This window comes from Phoenix dactylifera, chromosome 15, assembly GCF_051530095.1.
Source record: "Phoenix dactylifera cultivar Ajwa chromosome 15, Ajwa_hap1_PhDact_Kaust_v1.1, whole genome shotgun sequence".
In the NCBI taxonomy this organism is placed as follows: domain Eukaryota; kingdom Viridiplantae; phylum Streptophyta; class Magnoliopsida; order Arecales; family Arecaceae; genus Phoenix; species Phoenix dactylifera.
This window is the reverse complement of record NC_143204.1, coordinates 13,889,339-13,909,573: the sequence shown is the minus strand read 5'-3', so window position 1 is coordinate 13,909,573 and position 20,235 is coordinate 13,889,339. Positions and strand designations below refer to the sequence as shown.

At 38.3% G+C, this 20,235-nt stretch overlaps 1 protein-coding gene across 3 annotated transcripts; it reads left to right on the top strand.

The window, feature by feature from the left end:
* The first annotated feature begins 9,796 nt into the window (after positions 1–9,796).
* On the top strand, positions 9,797–19,559 carry LOC103716171 (ADP-ribosylation factor-like protein 8a). 3 transcript variants are annotated; one of them, XM_008804067.6, is made up of 6 exons: positions 9,797–10,018; positions 10,686–10,767; positions 10,855–10,887; positions 10,986–11,107; positions 18,867–19,028; positions 19,147–19,559. In XM_008804067.6, the coding sequence occupies exons 1-6, from the start codon at positions 9,981–9,983 to the stop codon at positions 19,262–19,264; spliced, it is 555 nt and encodes a 184-aa protein (XP_008802289.2). In that variant the 5' UTR covers positions 9,797–9,980; the 3' UTR covers positions 19,265–19,559. The 3 variants fall into 3 exon arrangements, with proteins under 3 accessions (XP_008802289.2, XP_008802291.2, XP_089783630.1); XM_008804069.6 differs by having other exon boundaries at positions 19,136–19,559; XM_089927504.1 differs by lacking the exon at positions 10,686–10,767.
* The last annotated feature ends 676 nt before the right edge of the window (positions 19,560–20,235 follow it).

The following is a 20,235-nucleotide window of genomic DNA, read 5'->3' as shown; positions in this document are numbered from 1 at the left end:
AGCCTACCCAATAAACTGTGTTAACCTAAAAGCTGATTATGCTCTATGTGATTCATGTGGCTAAGTTATCAGCCCGATACAGGGTAAAGACCTGAGAGCAGGATACGAGAAGGGGAGATAGTTATCGAGAGACTGGAATGTGGGAAGTAGAGATAGACAGTTTGGAGATTGGAACAAACCGTGAGAACCGTCAAGAGAAAATGATGAGAGTGGAGTTAACTGAGAATAACATGTGTCAATGCTTGAATAAGATAGTTGTCTAACAATTAAAAAATATGTATAATTTATATTGTGATCCCAAGACCACGACCTTCGTCGATCAATGACCAGCAATTTCATTTTACCCTTTCAGTTATTTTCAATATCTCTCTTTTTTTAGCTCTTAGTATCTAGTCATGATAGCATAGCACCATAGTTATCCCTTCCTTTCTCAAGAAGGTAGCATCCCAGAAGTAAAAGTTCTTAAAGGTCAAGGTAGCAGATCCCAATATCTTATATTTTTTCAGTTTGGATACTAGTGATACATATGTGCATCTATCCAACCCAACCATCGATTGTTTTTCCTCCTTTTCCATTAAACTATTTTTCTAGCACATCTAGCAGGATATGATAATTACTATGATGCTACTTAGGAAGAGGAGTGATGCTCGGCTATTAAGCTCTGTAGAAATTCAAACTCACAATGCTACTAATAAACACCAGTCACCTCAGACTGGGCCATCTGACAGAGTCTATGGGCTTAGTTTAGAGTGGAGGTTTTTAGTGGATAGACAGACTCTAGCTCTCTAGGAGATAATGATTTCAAAGGCCATGCTCCTTCGGTGGATTAATTTAGCCCTTAGTTGATCCTTGGTAGGATATTGTCTTGCAATTCAGATTTTATATGGAAGACAGCCAGTGACACTGACTAGAGGCAGCTACGAGTTAAGAGGCTATTATGTTAAGACCATTTGTTAAGCAACAAGTGTCTTTCACAACTATGATTGCAAAGTAAGTTGAGAGACTCGCCTTTGCATTTTCTAACTATTAGCAGCATGACTTGTCTTGTCCTGTAGCTGTATAGGAGTGTTAACAGTATGACTTGTCTTGTCTTGTAGCTGTATAGCAGCTGCATTATTAAATGTATCTTAGCTATAACTTACTTGTACATAGCCACCCTCATCTATAAAAGAAAGGGCTATGACACTATTCTGATTATGAATAACAGAGTATAAGCCTTTCTTCCCTATCTTTCTCTCCTCTTCATCTCTCTCAACATGGTATCAGAGCTACGGAGATCCTAAAGCAGTTCTCCTCTTCCTTCTTTTCTCTCCTCTCGTAGGCCACCACCGGCCACTTCTTCTTCTTCTTCTTCTTCGGCGGCGGCGAGCATCGCCAGGATCATCGGGATCTGGCACATCCATTCTCCTCGGAAGAGTATTTCTTTTCTTTGGATTTTCTTTGTGGCATTTCATCAAACATCCAACACACACATACCTTTTCTTGTGGAGAACCGGCCAACCGCGGCAGTGCAAAGGCTCTGTCGTACGTCACCAACTCAGGAGGAGGAGCCCGTCCGTCCATCCGTTGTCAGGCACCGGCTTCGGAGAAGAGGATTGTCCTCTGCTTCTTGTCCATCGATGACGCCATCTCCTCTTTGTGACGATGCCATTTACTCCGGAGAAGAGAACTGTCCTCTATATTATTGAGGTCGATGCCATGCCCTCCTTCGGCGAACATGCTTCTTCTTCTCAATTCTTCGGCAGCTGCTTCTCCTTCTTGGGTTTCTTCTCCGCCGCCATCACCCACATCGAGCCCGCCTGCCGGAGCTTGAAGTGGAACTGAGAAGAAGGTCCATCTTCAACCTCTTCTCCGCCTTGGGTTTCCCTTCATCTTTCCTCGAGCCAGCGGAGTCCTTCTTTCTCCTCCATAGAAGAAGGTCTGGTGAAAGAATTGACAAGAAGAGAAAAGGTACTCTACATTTTGCCCCACCCCCAACTCAGTTGAAAGTTGAAAAGGCCTGGTTACATCGCTCTGTCATTATTAAGATGTGACACAGAGCTACAAGTAAAGGACACAGAGCCACAAGTAAAGGGGCCTCTCCTTGTGGCAAGTATAGGAGCATGATAATGGAAGGGTTTTGGTCACTATCATCTGAGAAGCCAGCTACAGTTATGGGGACGTGACACAAAAAAAAAATTGAGATTTCAATCATGGCTTTGTCAACTGATGTTACACGCCCTATTGAGGTCGTTCTAAATGGAACTAATTATAACATTTGGTCTCAACAGATGTCTATTTTTCTTATTGGGCACAGATTATGGAGATTCGTCACCGGAGATAAGAAGGCTCCCACCTAGGGTCTTACAGAGTCTGATGTTGATTTTGAAGAACGACGGAAGAAGTGGGAGAGTACACACTATAAGATTTTATCTTGGTTTATTAATACATCTATGCCTTCCATTCAAACTCTTCTCCCAAAATTTCGAAATGCCAAGCTTGCATGGGAATTTCTGGCAAATCGTTATAATTGTTCGAGTGACTTGGCTCTTCAGTTTCAGTTGGAGTTTAGGATTCACCAGTTGTGTCAAGCATCTGGTCAATCCATTCTTGACTTCTATTCATAGATCAGCAGTCTCTGGGATCAGCTTTCCCAGGCTGACCTTAATTTTACAGATGAGGATTTTTCTAAGAAGTTTCAAGAATATAGAGATCGTCGGCAAGTTATTCAGCTTATGATGGGCATTCGCGATGAATTTGAGACTACTAGGGCTTTCTTACTTCATCGATCTCCTCGACTGACTGTGGAGGTCGTCCTCACTGAGCTTAGTTCAGAGGAAACTCGTCAGACTACTCGTCGAGGCATCTCTACTGATATGGTTATGGCCACATCAACTAGTATTTTACCCACCCCCCTTATCTCCAATGCTTCTGTTTCAGTTGCTGCAGCTACCTCTTCAAAATCAGACAAAGGAAAATCTAGTAAATTTCAGAAACAATGTTTCTATTATGGCAAAATAGGCCATAAGATCTCAGAGTGCAGGAAGAAACAAGCTGAGGAGACGAAGACAGCACAGAAAGCCCAAACGATCTCATCACACCGGTTTGCAGTCATTGCTTCTACTGATTCGTCTGCTTCTGCATCCTCTTCTTCTATGGCCACTTCATCCCTTACTACAGCTGATATTGAGGCAATAGTTCATCAGGTTCTATCTTGCATTGCCCTCTCTACCATCTCAGGTAAACCCTCCTCCTGGTTCATTGACTCTGCCTGCTGCAATCACATGACTTCTGATTCATCCCTAATTTCCTTGAGCACAAACCTAAATTCTATTCTTGTTATTTACACTGCTAACGACTCTCATATGGATGTAAGCCACATAGGTTCTGTCTCTACTCCTACCCTTTCTTTATCTGATACATATCTTATTCCGAAATTGTCCTTCAACTTACTTTCCGTTGGTCAACTTATGGAACATAGCCTTAAAGTAACTTTTACTGATAGAGGTTGTGATGTGCAGGATCAGAAGACGGGTCAGCTCATTGGGACCAGGCATAAAGTTGGTCGTTTGTTTGAGCTCATATCACTACACGTTCCTAACTCTAGTCTTATTCCATCAGTCGCTGCTATATCCTCAAGTCTCTAGCATTCTCGGTTAGGACATGCTTCTCCGTCTCGCATTCAGTTTTTGGCTTCAAATGGTTGTCTGGGAAAAGTTAATTTTGAACCTTTTGATTGCATCTCTTGTTAATTAGGAAAACAAAATGCTTTACCCTTTGACAAAAGTGTTTCTTTCTCTACTACACCTTTCGACTTGATACACTCTGATGTTTGGGGACCTGCTTTTGTTACCACTAAGGAAGGATTAAAATATTTTGTGATATTTATTGATGACTACTCACGGTATACATGGCTTTATTTTTTACGTGATCGTTCTGAATTGCTTGACACTTTTCATGATTTTCAATAGATGGTTAAAACTCAGTTTGGTCGGCCCATAAAAGTTCTTCGTAGTGACAATGCCATGGAATATACCTCTACCTCATTTATGGAAGCACTTAAACAAGATGGAATATTATCTCATCGTCCTTGCCCTTACATCTCTCAGCAAAATGGTCGTGCCAAATGAAAATATCGACCTATCTTAGACATTGTCAGGTCCTTTCTTCTTTCTGCTGCATTACCTAAATCATTTTGGGGAGAGGCAACTCTTATAGCAGTTTATACCATCAATCGGATACCTTCTTCTACAATCTCAAACAAATCACCATATGAAATTCTTTATGAAAAATTCCTAATTACTCTTTTCTAACAGTCTTTGGTTGTGCTTGCTTTGTTCTACTTCCTTCATATGAACATACTAAACTTGGACTACGATCACATCTTTGCTGTTTCCTTGGTTATGGCATCGAACATAAGGGTTATCGTTGTTATGACCCCATAGCCAAACGACTTCGTATATCCCGACATGTCCACTTTTGGGAACACAAAATGTTTACCAACATATCTCCACTTTTCACAGGTTCTCCTCAGTATTCCCCAGTCTTCAACAATCCTCCCTTTGATCTCTTTTCAGATTCCTCTTCTATTGCAGGTGATGAGAGCTCATCAAGAGACCGCTCAATGCCCGACTCCATCGAAGCTGGATCATCCACTGATCCAATCAGCACAACCGGATCATCCCTAGTACTACCCTCCGTTGCTCTAGTCGGGTACGATCCACTCTATCTCATCTTAATAACTATCATTATTTTTTTGCTCTTGCTACCCTCTAGTATTCTCAGGGAATCATGTACTTCGGAAATTTCTTGGACGACAGTTTGAGATGAAGGATCAGGATCCCTTAGCTACTTTCTTGGTCTCAAGATGACATCCAGCTCCGATGGCTACTACCTTTTCCAGGCTAAGTATGCTTTCAAGCTGATATCTCGTGCTGGGTTAACAGATAGCAAAAATATGGAGAGTCCTCTGGAGATGAATGTTAAGCTTCTTTCCACTGATGGCGAACCATTGACAGATGTGACTTTGTATCGACAGTTGGTTGGTAGTCTCATCTATCTGACTGTTACACACCCGGATATATCTTATGTAGTCATATTGGTCAGTCAGTTTATGCATGCACCGCATTCTACACACTATGCAGTAGTCCTATGTATTCTCCAGTATATTCAGGGTACATTGTTCCATGGTCTTTATTTTTCAGCCCACTCTACCTTGGATCTTCAAGCCTATTCTGATGCTGATTGGGTTGGAGACCCTACAGATCGTCGTTCTACCACCGATTATTATTTCTTGCTTGATTCTTCTCTCATTTTTTGAAAAAGCAAGAAACAAACGGTTGTATCTCGCTCCAGTACAGAGGCTGAGTATCGTGCATTGGCAGATACGACTTCTGAATTCATCTGGCTTCGATGGCTACTCCATGATATGGGTATTCCTCTTATTAGTGATTCCTCTCTCAATTGTGATAACATAAGTGCTATGCAGATTGCTCATAATGATGTGTTTCATGAGCGAACAAAGTATATTGAGATAGATTGCTACTTCATTCGGCATCATATCAAGCAAGGCACCCTTCAGTTGGTACATGTTGCTTTTACAGATCAGCTCGCTGATATTTTTACGAAGGCTCATCCACCAGGGCGTCATCGAAATTTGATTCGCAAACTCAAGTTGGCATCTTTGCTACCATCTGGAGTTTGAGGGAAGATATAGCAGTATGATTTGTCTTGTCCTGTAGCTGTATAGGAGTGTTAGCAGTATGACTTGTCTTATCTTGTAGTTGTATAACAGCTGTATTATTAAATGTATCTTAGCTGTATCTTTCTTGTACATAGCTATCCTCATCTATAAAAGAGTGGGCTATGACACTGTTCCGATTATGAATAAGAGTACAAGTCTTTCTTCCCTGTCTTTCTCTCCTCTTCATCTCTCTCAACACTAACCAATAGCATACACTGCAATATTCACCAATCAACCTAGTGGTGAATATGGTCAATAGCAGCCACTGTGTAGCAAATATATTGGATGACTCTCATCTATGAAATTGATAGGATATTGGGGAGACTTGACCTACAAAAATATATGATCTATGAGAAAGGAAAGGCTGAAATACTATGCTAGTGAATCCTTAACGTCCAAGGACCAAGATAACGAAGTTGATGCTCTGCGAGCAAGTGTGGATCCTATGTGTCAAGTTGTGCAAGTTGTTACTAATACTTTAATTAATCTTAGACCAACTCTAGAACCCGAGATGAATTTTGACCATCCGGAGCCATGGCTAAGTGCAAGGAGGGGCTACATCAGTGTGCGAGTTGTCCCAAGACAAGTTTCTGTGCTAGGGATTGGTTGCATTTGTATTATGATGGCCAAGGTGACAAACTATTAGCCAACTAATGTTGTATATTCCTCTAATTCCAAGGGTGGAGGGGACAAACTGCAATGGCTACCTTCTCATCCTCCTAACCAACCATGCTTGGGCTAAAGCAACCTCAGACTGATCATTGAGCTCACATTATATATTAAAACCCTTTATATCAGCTAATTTCATGGCCAACTTCTTGGCCTATACAGCACCACAATATTGTCCTAGATCCGTGCAACCTCTCATAGAATGTAGTCCAACAAGTTGACCTTAAAATAACAATGAGGCTGATTTACAAGAAGCCTTATCCAAATTGGTATGACTAGGACTATTAATTCTCTAGGAGATGCAAAGTCTATAAATTCTCAAAATTTTAGGATATAACAATCTTTCTGCTATGGAACATAGGCCAGTTCTCGGTCCGAAGCATGGAACAACAATTTCCCCATGCTCAGACTATTTGTTAGTTCCTTAACTCGATCAACATTCACCTGGTAAGAGTTAGAAAGCCAATTCCATACCTCGTTTTATCAAACAGAGCTTGAGGTGTTGATGGACAACCTTGCCGAATTGACACAACAACGTGATGACTGATGAAGTTGTCAAAAGATACATGCCACAAGGCTGAATATGTCAAGAGTGTGTAGAATAGACTAGATTTGGAATTGAGAAAGAAATTAGCTAGGCAATAATGCTCTGATCTCTTCAAGTTGACGGTCTAGGCAATGAATTATGAAGCTATCCTCGGGGAGGAAGAGCGAAGAAAAACATCCAAAGGGATATGAGATATCTGAACTATGAAATTTTGTCCATTGAAATAGAATCTCCATAGTGCAACATGGATGAGGTTGAATGTAATGAGATTGATGCAGCCAAGATTTTAACTAGCAAACCTTATGTCTACAAAGTGTTGAGCATGCCGATTAGGCAAAATCGTCTAGTGATGGATGGTCAATCTGTTCCTAAGGGAGAAGTTAATGCTTATTCATCATCATCAAGACAAAATAGATTTTTAACCATTTTTTGAGAGATAAATAAATAAAGCGACATGAAGGTCACAAGTCCTTCCTTTGGAAAAGCTAAAGAATAAGGAGTATTGCAAGTAACACAATAAGTGGAATCATCATAATAGCAGTTGTATCATCAGCCACAATGCCATATAAAAAATGATTGTTGATAGAAAGCTCAAATTTTAAGGAATGATATTGACTGACGAGACCTATTCTTGGAAGTAAGTGTTAATGACTTTGGTAGACTTGAAAGCTTCCATGCCGAAGAGAGATGGAGCAGAAAGTTTCTATGAGTAGGCCTAAGTGAAGCAGGTTTTGGCCAAACACAAATTGACTCTAGAGATTGAGTGGAGAATGAAGTTTGAAGAACTGAAGAATAGAGATCTTATCTATATTAAAGTCCCTTATAATTGTTGCTATCGAAGATTCTGTTTTGGCCTAACCCCTGACGAATTGGTGGGCCATCAAGAGCATTTTTGACAGAGTATGGGATGCCATCATTTCCATGATAAGTTTAGAAGGGAGGATGTACCTTTTTGAGTTGCGGGGTTCTTCCTCTCAAGTTAAGAGGCCGACTAGGACTAGAAGGATGAAGGGTGAGAAAAAAAGAGAGGCGCCAGTGGAAGAAAGATAAGTAATAGAGACTTTTAGTCAATCCAGAAAGATTGGCTTAAAGATCATAATTCCTGGAAAGAAATTGTGACCTTATCATTTTTCAATAAAGTTACTTATATCTTATCAGAAGTTGAAGGATATATGATTAAAAGTAACATATGAACCATGTAACTGGTCAAGATTGGTTGATTCATACCAGGTCAAGTCTAAAATTCTAAAATCCAAACCTTTTTATATCATATAATCAGGTCAAGTCAGATTTTGGCCAAATACATGCTTATTTAACCTAGATCCAAAATGGGTTTGACTTTGGACCCATATCTAGGGGTGTTAATGGACTGACTTGGGTTGGCTTGGGATTAGCCCTAAAGCATGCCCGACCCTCAGGCTCGAGCCTAGCCTAGCCAAATTTGACTTAGGATATCAAGTTCGAAGAGAGGGTATCTACTCTTCTTTGGAGATAAATAATAGAATATATAAATTGAAGATCTACACTATTTCTCATAATTTATTTTTATGTTTTACTAGTTTCTAACATCACGTCGATATTAAAATTGATAGTTCGTATTGTGTAGTTGTGCTAAAATATATGATAAAGCTTTTAAATCAAAAATTCATCTAATTGATCATAATTTGCACTTGTTAAAATATTTTAAAAAATTAAGAATTAATAAATTTAAATACTAGGTAATAACAAATATGCTTTCATTTCATTTTAACTGTTTATTTGTGCATCTACTTGATGCATGGATTAAAAATTACCAAAGAACTGATTTTTTCCTTTCCAAGCATTTTTTGCTTACAAATCATGATTTATATGAATATTTAATTTGAATGTCTCATTATTAATTTTGAGTAGAAAAAGATTGTATATGAACTCGTCTCTTTAAACTAATTTTTTTAAAAAATATTTAATATTTTACCATATGCATTGCTTATTAATATTATTATTAGCTATCTCAATCGAATAAAGTGTTGAGTCCCTAATTTTCTAAGCACATGCATTACTTATCCCTTTTATATGTGATATAATTCAAATAGCTTTATAACACATCAAGCATCAAACTTCTGCAGAATCATAGGGCACTAAAAAAAATACGGCCTGTCGTTTGCAATACATTCTTTCTATATAGGTCCACTAGAAATGTATCAATCAAGACTGCCGCATTCCGTGGCCTTGCATGCCGTACAACTGTCCAAAAAGACCCACAACAAACAAAGAATATAGTTCATGCTGAGGGAGATTGCCTCATCTTGGAGGGAGACTGTACTACGGTGATCGAGTGGATCTGTAATATCATGTGCCAGGAAGACGGCTATCCTAAACTCAAGGACATCCAGAGGCTGTTAGCGGGATGCCATTTGATTTAGGTTGTCCATGTATTTCGGAAGGCGAATAAGGCTACAGACTGGGTCGCCTCCTTTGCTGCCCACCATTTAGGAGAGGTTCTTTGGACTAAGCTCGATTCTATTTTCTTTTTTTTATGTCGCATTCTTTCTCTTGATGCTGAGAGTGGTGTTCATATTAGGCTGATATGAACTACCATTGTAATAAAAATAAATAAATAAATAAATAAATATATTATATATATATATATATAGTTTTAGGTGTAAGAAGGTTTGTGGATAAAATAATTTCCCTAACTCACACGTATGGAGTTGGCACGTGTCCAGAGACAATCGCCAATCGGGCATGAAAAGCGTGAATCTGGGCTGGCATCTAGAGCCGTCCACGCTGTACGTGAACCCCACCGTCCATCACATTTTCATCGCAAAAAATAATTAATTTATTCGTTTTAAGTACTTTTTTTTTTTTTTTTTGGCCCCCGCGGGCTGGCAAAAGGCGAAGCTCTGTGGGGAAGCTGGAGAGCGGGGGGTCCGTTCTCCTATCGCTTAAAAAGAGAAAACAGGGACTCCGACGAACCCTCACTTTCTTCCCTCCCTCCATCCCCCTTCCTTTCCTTCGATCGAAACCCTAATCCCCTTCCTCTCGGACGATCCGTCTTCCGCCATGGGGTTGTGGGAAGCTTTCCTCAATTGGCTCCGAAGGTGAGATCACGGAGTCCCACTGTTTTTTTTTTTCATTGTTTTTACCTGCAATTCAAGAACATTGACTGATGTTTGTCGGATTCGAGTTTCGATCTGAAGTCGGTTTCGTTTTAGCTTTTGCATGTTGGGGTGCATTTGGATGATGGTGAGATGGCTTTGATGTGTAGGCAGTGACAAGATTAGGGTTTCAATGTGATTTTATAGGCATTTTGGTTGTTTTAGTTGCAATTTTGTGTTTCTCTTGTTAAATTGGGCGAACTGATGATGTTGAGTTGGTATTATTGGCCTGAGTTGATAGCATGCGATTGGAATTGAGTCAAAAGACATTGAGCTAAGACGATGGGATCAATGGAAGGGAAAAGGAGGAAAATTGGATGTATCTCCGATCATTTTTTCCATTAGTTATTTTTATTATGCAATTTGGTTTTTATGGTTTTGGATGGATTATTGGATTAGATTAAGTCCCAAGGAAAGTTCCAGCAATGTTCAGAAGATGACGAATATATCATTTCACATTTTTTCTTTTGCATACGTTTTATATTGCACAAATAGCAGATATCTTTATGTTCTTCGGCTTACTCTATTCATAATTGCTATTAGTTAGTTGGAACTGTTTTTAGTGAATTTTTAATGAAACCTTCCTATGCCATTCTTTTATCAAATGAAGCTTATTTTTCAAGCAAGAAATGGAGCTGTCTTTAATTGGACTTCAGAATGCTGGGAAAACTTCGCTCGTGAATGTCATTGCAGTATGTACATATGGATGCTTGCTTATGTATCTTCAAGTGCTAGTGTAGTGTGTTCTGACATCTAATTGTTGTTGGTTTCTTCTGCAGACTGGTGGATATAGTGAGGACATGATTCCTACAGTTAGTGATCTTTTCATATGGGGAATCTCCTTTAGTTTCTTATTTCATAAACCAGCAGGTTTTATGTCCTAATATCATTCATGTGTTGCATTCTACAGGTTGGATTCAATATGAGGAAGGTGACAAAGGGAAATGTCACAATAAAGTTGTGGGATCTTGGGGGCCAGCCTAGGTTTCGGAGCATGTGGGAGAGATATTGCCGTGCAGTCTCTGCCATTGTGTATGCTTTTTATCTTATGTGTTGTTGTCTTACTTTAGTTGTTGATATCTTGCTATGCATCTTACTTGTTCCATATCCAGCTTACTCAAATTACCTTCTTGCACGTTCTGTTTGTATCCGATTTATGCACGGACATATAGGTACAATGGGTGACAATGATATCGGTGTACTGATTATATGTATGGAATCATGTATGTGCAATGGGATTTATTTTATTGTATAGCCTGAGATTTCTTGGAATGAATCATTTGATGATTTAGCGAGCATCCTTTGCTAGCATATCTGGAAAGCGAAGCAGGCATTTCCTATCAGATTGTATCACTTTTATCAGTCACCGTTCTTAGCTAGCATATTCCTGGAGTGACATATTGCATTTCATTTAAGCATATGGGTTCACGCTATTTTCCAAAACCTTGAGTTCATAAAACTTAATGTAAATTGTATTTGTGCATTATTACTTAGCTTGCTTTACATCAACATTGATATTCCGTTCTTGACATTTCTGAATGATAGTTGATGACATAAGATATCTTCTGCAGTCTTTTGATTGTAGATATGACATGGCACCGATCATGTTCTACTTTATCCCTTCTTGCACTCATGACACCTTCCTTGACACTGTCAGGATGCCACATACTGTAGGAAATTAAAGTTCATCAAATACCTGGTCTAAATATTTGATTTATTGCAGCTTTGATCATGTCATCATTTTTTCATCAATTTACTACATAGTGTTAGATATCTCATATAGGATCTGTTGCATTGCATGTCTATCATGCAAAATTCATGTTAAGTGGTTAGTTAATTATATGTTTTTCTAGTTACTAACTAAGATCATGCATATGTAATGTATGATATACAACACTTCCCCATATGTACCTGTAATATTGCATCTCAATTACATTCTGACCTCTTTGACTACACATTTTATCTGGCAATCAAATTTGCAAAGGCTGCAAATCTGATTCTGTTAACATTGTTTCCCCTAAAAATGTCTCAAATTTAGAATAAGTCTCGACCTTCATTTAAAAAAAAAATAGTGAAGTCTGTATGCTTAGGAAGCCTGATGCTGTTTCTGTTCAAGTGAAAGCGGAAAGTGAAGACATAGTTAACTTTTTTTTTTTTTCTTTCCAGGATATCTGCAACCTGATATTACATAGAAGCCCACTTTTGTAAAGGGTTTCTGTGGTCAAAACCTCTCCCAAAAACTCATTCCACTAAGGCTACTTGTTTCAATCTATCCACAAAGCTTATTCTCCTTTCTTTTTTATAAGATAAATTTAATTACATATATGAAACATCGTGATTCAAGGAAGAAAATATTAGATGGCTAAGACTGGTGGTGGGGTTGGTGTTTATCATGGGCCTGATCCACTTGAATATAGATATTGGAATTGTTTCAAGGGAGTCCTTCAGGTATAGACCCTCCAATGCATCATAATTTCTTTAAAGAGAAACCAGTGCCCCCTTTTGCTATAATATGGGTCCCTATGTATATGAACCAATGGATATGACTCAAGTGAAACCCTATGTTAGAAATTTCTTATTTGAAAGAGAGAGAAAGAGAGATAGGTGTCTCTAGGTTTATTCTGAGGGGATTTCTTCTATTTGTGAATGTGTCTAGGTTAGTGTTTTTAATCCTTAACTGTATATTTTCTTCTGCCTTTTCTTTTCTACAAATTTGGTATAAGAAGAGGACAAACCATCTGCACCTTTCTTTCTCATCTTATACATTTGTCTTTTCCAACCAACATGATGATCATAAATGACACTCAGAAGGATCTGCCTAAATATTGCCAATTGGTTCATGTAGAATCCAAACTGCCAAAGAAGTAGCTGTTTCTTGTTGACTGTCAGGATTTAGGACTTTTATAGCTCAGAATGCTAGCTTTTTGATATCATTCTTGGTAAGCATGTCAGCTTCTTCATTTGTGCATTTCTTTTCTCCTGCTATTGACATCATTTCCCTCATTAATATGGCTAAATCTCAACTTTCACATCAATGATATGCTTCACTTCTTGATTATCACCAACATGTAATAGTGTCAAAATCAATGGGTTGAACTTTACTTGGCTCAGCTTCTCGACGCTTGTGATTTTCTCTTGGCCCCTTTGAATTCTTCTACGCTCTAGGTTAGCTTGGCTTATGTCTTGCGGGCCAACTTGAATGCAATGTTTTATGGCCAATAATTAAAGATAATATGGCCTAGTATCTTGAAAAATACAAAATAGTTGGGGGCAGGGCTTTTGCTTGACTTGGTTCATCACCATATCCCAGCACTTGAGTTTTGGGCCTGGCCCCTTCTACTCTTTCTTTCTTTCTTTCCATTTTTTTTTTGTTTCTTTTCTTCCTTTTTTCTTTTTCTGACTTAGGCTCAAGCTCAGCTGGCATATGTGATATGAGCCTACTTGAGTGCATTAGCATATGGCCTATTATTTAAAATCCTAACGCCTAGTATCTTAGGGATACTAAAATAGTTACAGCTTCAGTCACGAGCAAATTTCAATTTGATAGTATAGTAGGGTTTTTCTAGCTTAATAGTTACACATATTGTGTGACTCTATTTCTATAACTAGATCAATCTGGGCTAAACTTTGTCAGGGGTATCCCAGTTTGTTTTAAATTATTTTGCTAATCAAGCCTGATCCATGGCTTAGTCTTTGTTCAAAAGTTAAACATCTTAACTGAGCTTAGCCAATGAGTTAAGCTTGTGTGTGAACCATGCTAGCTTGCCTCTTTGATACCTGATAAAGATTTACTGACTTAAAGTCAATCACTGCAGGCTCAAAAAAAAAAGGAGAATGTTAGTTATTGACAATTACATTCCATGCTTAAAAAATTTTCTTTTTTGCTTTATGCTGTTATATAAGGGATGGCTTCAAGTTAATGAAGCTTGATTAGAGACTTCTTCTTTTAAAAGTTTTGGTAATAAAACAACTTTGATAACCTATTAAAAGTTTAAAACAAATGGAAAGAAAGAGATGACATAGATCCTAATATATCAGTGTCCTTATTCGTCATCTTTATCTTTTTCATTTTGTTCTCATCCTCAAATAATTCATAAACCTGAGTTCATGATTATCGTTCGGCAACTCCGCATTGTACACATTAGCTTTGTCCCAAAGAGCTAGTACCTAAATAATTCCCGGCCAATAGGCTAAACTTGTGGTGTATAGATGATTTGCATAGATTTGGCCTAGTTAATTTATTCTTCATGATGCATTTTTTGAAAAGGTAATTATTCAATTTTACCTCTTGGTATATAAAATACGTACTTGAAGATAATGATATACATGATAAATAGGCATTAGTAGCCAGCAAAGTACAATATTGAGGGCAACATTCGCCATCTCGGTACCGGACCCTATATCAGTACCATCCTATTACAATGTTGGTATATGGTACGGTAAGGTTCGGTATACTAAGTGTCGGTACAGTATAGTACAGTACCATATATTGGTATGGGATGGTACGCTTGGTAGGTACGGTACATCCAGTACGGTATAGTTCTGGCTGGTACAACAAACCTTAATTGAGAGTAAAAGGCTAGTATACCATTTTGTTTCTTTGAATTAAATTGTGCTCCTTAGTACAACTATGTGCAATGAAAATGTATTGTTCCCTTGTTTTGAAGGGCTAGGAAAGAAGAGAGAAAGGCTTGGTACAACCTGGGTTTATTTATGTTAATGGATTGAAAAAAGCTTGCATTGAGAGGATGTAGCCCTGAATGATTTGCAAATAGGGATTCATAAAAGCCAATAAAGCTTTTTGTAATGTGCAAGCGCAGGTGATGCTTTGTTCTGCTATGTGAATGGCTAAATTAGTTATATAAATATCATTGCTATGATAGCGATTTGCTTAGAGTATTTGTAATCATTAGTAATACTCCTCTTTTTTGTTGGATGCTTTCCCTTATGAGTTATGACAATCTCTTTGAAAATCTTTTTACATGGTAGACTAACAGATTGCATCTCATAAAGAAAGAACTACTTAAGTTCATTTACTATCCATGGATGCAGCACATTTAGCACAGGGAGGAAGTGGGTGGAAAAGAGATATACAACGCAAATGTTCGCCTTATGTAAGTAGAGGTGGTCATAAGATAGTGGGTCTAGACTTGATTAATTATTCTATAATAGCATATCCAAGAGTAATTGATAGGGCTGGAATTTGACCCGGTCGGGCAAGGCCAACCCTACCTGAGCTTAGTCTGAAAATTTTTTGGGGCTTTAGACTAGGCTTAGGTCCAAACTATTTTTCAAACTCCTACATGAGCCCAATGCGAGCACAAACATGAGCTTGACCCAAAGCCCAAGTAAGCCTAACTTGACCAAGCCCAATTCGGCCGAAAGACTTGACCTGATCCGACGAAGCCTGATTGGCCCAAGGAGAGGTATCCATGCCAAGGAGGAGGGTAGAGATGGTGCTCATTGTGGTGGCATCCATGAAGAGAGAGAGAAAGGAGAGCAAGAGATAAGGAGGAGAGCAAGAGAGGAGAGATGGATAAGGAGATGGGACGACGGAGAGGTGGGAGGAGCTAGGAGGGAAGAAAGGACTAGGAGGTAGAACGTCGTGGATAGAGAGGACAAGGAGGCGGGCGACAAGGGGGAGGATCTAGGAAGGAAAGAGAGACGAGGAGGTGGAGCAATGTGGAGAGCGAGGACAAGGTGGTGGTGTGATTGGGAGGGAGGAATTGAGAGGGAAGTAGGGACAAGGAAGTGGAGCAACCAAGGAGGAGATAGAGCAATAGAAGAGGGGAGGAGAAAGTAGTAAGGATCTACCGCCATCGTATTGTGAAGGTAGAGATTGGGAAAACCATAACTTAAAATCCACTTGTGTTATTTGGGCTCAAGCCATGTCGGGCTTCTGATTGTTCCTCGAGCTAGGCTCGCGTCGGAGCAACTCTTTTTTGGGCTCTACCTGTAAAGCCTAAACCAGACCCGGAGCTTCCTTGGGTCAAGTACAAAGCCCAACCTAAAGCTAGCCTAACCTGACGGGACTCGGGCTGGCCAGAGCCTATCTCTAGCCCTAGTGATTGATGAAATGACAAACTTGTTTATCATTTTGGTAAATGTGGCTTATACGCACTTTCGTCTACTTGTTGGTTTATTGTATACCATAACCATGAAGCCTTGTCCCTGCAACCTGCGCTTAGCTTTTTAAATCATCATTTGTCAATCATTCCTATTAAGGGTTGTCTTGACTGTTATGTAGTTTCTTGAAAATCTTTCTTGCAACTTCCATCATTGTTAGCTTATGTCTTTGGTCTCCTATATAGACCCTCAAAACACAAATTTTGAGTATATTCCTTTCAGGAACATCCTTCCTCAGGTTTGTGCCATCTCTGATGGTTCTTAATTATTTTAGGTTAAGTCGATGTACTCTCACACCTCTTATCCTATTTGTTGAGCCCAGATGAAAAAAGTGGAGAGTTTATGGTCTGTACATGTAGCTGAAGATCATCTACCTGCACATATGTGGACAAGCTGTACAGCTTCACATAAACTAAATAATTAGATCTGCATTGTGAAAATGAGTGAAATACTCCTGTTTTAGGTTTCCTTAGAAACAGACTTACTAATGGTCTTTTTGCTTGCACCAAGAAGGCTAGACAAGAATAATTACTTGGTTCTCTTTCTAGTGGGAGGAATGCCATATTTTTACATCATTTCAGTTTTTTTATATGAGACGTACAACCTGGGTGTGAGTTTTGTAGCTCTATTTCAGAAAAGGAGCATCTTTTGCAGATTGGTTATTACAGTAACATTTCACAGGCTAGATACATTGTTGGCTTTTCTGTAGGAGAACATCTATACCTATATTTCAGGAAGATAAGGTGACACATGCAGCTCAAATTAGTTCTACATCAACAATATATCAAACTTCCAGTTTATGTCTTTCACGTGTTGCCTATCCTCAATATGCATCAGGTAGTCTATTTGTACTTTTTGTCAGTAATATATAAAAAAAGATGTGAATCATTCAATATAACTAATACTTGACTAAACTGAGGAAATATACTAGAATTTTTCTGTTCTGGACATAAATTTTGTATGAGTTATGCTCATTTCACATGCTTAATAAACCAATACAAAAATGATATTGGAGGATACACTGAAATGCAAATTTTCCATATATATATTAATTAAAATAAATAATTAATAAATATGATTTAAACATGTGAGTAGTTAGTTACTCTAATGCATTAATTTGACAGGAAAAACATCATAATTTCTTTATTTTTCTTTTCTTTTAAATACAAGTGTTGAAATGACAGGAAAGAACAGGAATCTATGCATTAATGCATACTCAAAATAAAGGAATTAAGTTTTAACAAGAAATCCCAATGATCCTATCACCTTAGAGAATATTAAAACACCAACAAAGGTAATATTTAATGGACTCATGTTGCAAATCAAGCTCATGGTAAGATTAAAAAGAATATATTGAATGATTTTAGAGAAGTTTCATTTTGGTTATGATTGGACTCTTTATATAGGTCTCTACCTCTGAATAGCTTTGGTTTTGATCATAGTATGTTGTACTGGCCCAAACCGGGCGGTATGAGGCGTACCATACCATACCATATCGGTTCGGTACCGGTACCCAGTATGGGTGACGTACTGACACTTGGTATGCCAAAAAAACTCTATACCATATTATACCGATACTGTGCTAGTGTGGTACTAGTATGGGGTCTAGTACCGAGACGGCGAATCTTTGTTTTGATATTTTGAAAATTTTAATTTTTTAGAAGCTGCATTTATTTTTGTCACTACCATTCAGCCTGAAACCGTCATTAGAGAATGGGGTTAGGGGTAGTTTAATCCATTGCACTCTATCTATTTCAGTTGAAACCTGATAACTTTTACATAACCCACCGAATTCAAGATGCAGTGGTCAGTGTTTCATCAGATACAGGAAAACCATGACACGACAGGTGTATACCTATTTTAAGGTCATGCTTATCCTGATTGTTTTGTTTGTACTGTTTCATTTTGTTCAACTTTTTCAACCACAAGAGCAGTTATTTTTTCCTATAGCTAATATATGCATGATTAGTAATTCTCTAATCATAATATCAACTTTCAAGCAACCCTCACCAGTGTTTTGCACATCCATATAACTCCAATGTTTCAACATATCATATCTAAGGCATTTTGGAAAAAACTGTATAGGCCTTTTCTGTTTAGTTTTATGTTGCTACCCTGAATCCATATCTGGAAATGACAATTCTAGTACTTGATGCTTGATCCCCTTGACTAACCGTATCTGGCAAGCCTTATCATCTATTTTGTGTTGTAACTTTTCATGTTGGATTGTTTAGTAAGCTATTGCATTTAAATCATATGCTTTATATGTTGGAAACATCATTTCTGGCGATAGGGATTGTTTCAAAGGATATTAGGACATAAAATGAAGGTGGATGAGAACCAGAATTACCAAAAACATGATAGCAATCATTATCTTCCTGTTATTCTTCAGGGTTGGGGTTGTATCTTTCGCACAAAAGAATGATTGTTCTTCTTTCGTGACGTTAGCCGTTGGATTGCGCACCACACAGATCTCCAACCACTATGAATTCATTCATTCATCTGCTGCATAGATCTCAAAGCGACCATTGTGTGATCCAACGGTGGATCCGTGTGAAGGAAGGTGAATCCTTGTTTCATGCGAAAGATACAACCCCTGCCCTATACTTTAGATATATGGTGAATTGTGTTATAACATATTTTCAAATTCCTCTTATTTTTGCAGGTATGTTGTTGATGCAGCGGATCGAGATAACTTACCGATCTCAAAGAGTGAACTTCATGACCTTCTAAGGAAGCCATCACTGAGCGGTATTCCATTGCTGGTCCTTGGAAACAAAATTGATAAGCCTGAAGCTCTGTCAAAGCAAGGATTGACAGAGGAGATGTAAGTTACTGCAACTTGCCGAGCCAAAATTACCATCGTCCCTGAGGACAATATAAAAAAAAGAAAAAACGATAAATAGAAGTACTGTGTTCATTAATTAGCAGTAGTTGCATTGCAGGGGGCTGAAGTCCATCACTGACAGGGAAGTTTGCTGTTTCATGATCTCATGCAAGAACTCAACCAACATTGACTCTGTTATAGATTGGCTTGTGAAGCACTCGAAATCGAAAAACTGATGATTAGCCTCGTGGTGCTCGGATTTTCCTCCTTTTTTTCCTGGGTACAGAGGTTGTGTATATGCTTGGTGGTGAGTTCTGCACTTGGCCAGCTGGGGATCTGATTTTGTCATTGTTGCCAACTTATTTTGCGCTGAATTGTTCCCTGGGGAGTGGGATGATCCCTGGGGTTTGTGCAAAAAACACTTAATTATATTGAAACATGGTGACTTGTGCTTTATTTATCTATAGTGATCTGTGTGAAAATATACCTCTGTGAATTTAGATAGTATGAAATAAATGATTTTAATTGTCATTTTCTGAAGAAATTAATTCTGGATGGACTCATTTATGCTGCTAGGGATATAGGCATATGTAATCCTACATAGGCTGGAAACATTTTTGGTAAATGAGTAGGCTATATGTGGCAGGGTAAGCCCTCGAACGTTTGAAAAAGGATAAATACTGTTTGGTACTGTTTTTTTGTATGTTTCTTTTTTTAAAACAGAAATATGAAATTCAATGCAGAAGATATATTTACTTATCCTATTTTTATTTTTATTTTTTTAATATTTTCTATTGTTTTTTAAAAAATGAAAGTAAAATATTTTCCTCCTCAGCTCTATTGCACTAGGCCAAGCTTTCCAAACCTCGCCGGCCATATTTTCATTTGATGTCGAGCAATCCCTCATCCTCGGCTCCATTCCTATTTCCGTTTTTTCTGCTGTTCTCTTGACTGCCTTTTCATCTGTTGAGCTCTCTCTTTTTCTCAACCAGGTCGTTGGCCCCATCCCTTTTCTATCTTTCTTGTCGCCGGCCTCTGTTCAAAAACACACAAAGCGTGAACCAAATCATTTTTTTTTGTACAAAATATGAAATAAAATAGAAATAGAATTTCTATTTTTAATTTTTTTAAAAGAAAAGTGACAATAAATGCAGTCTGAGTATCAAATGGTTCAGCGGAGCCTTATTTCAGCCAACCTACAAATGCT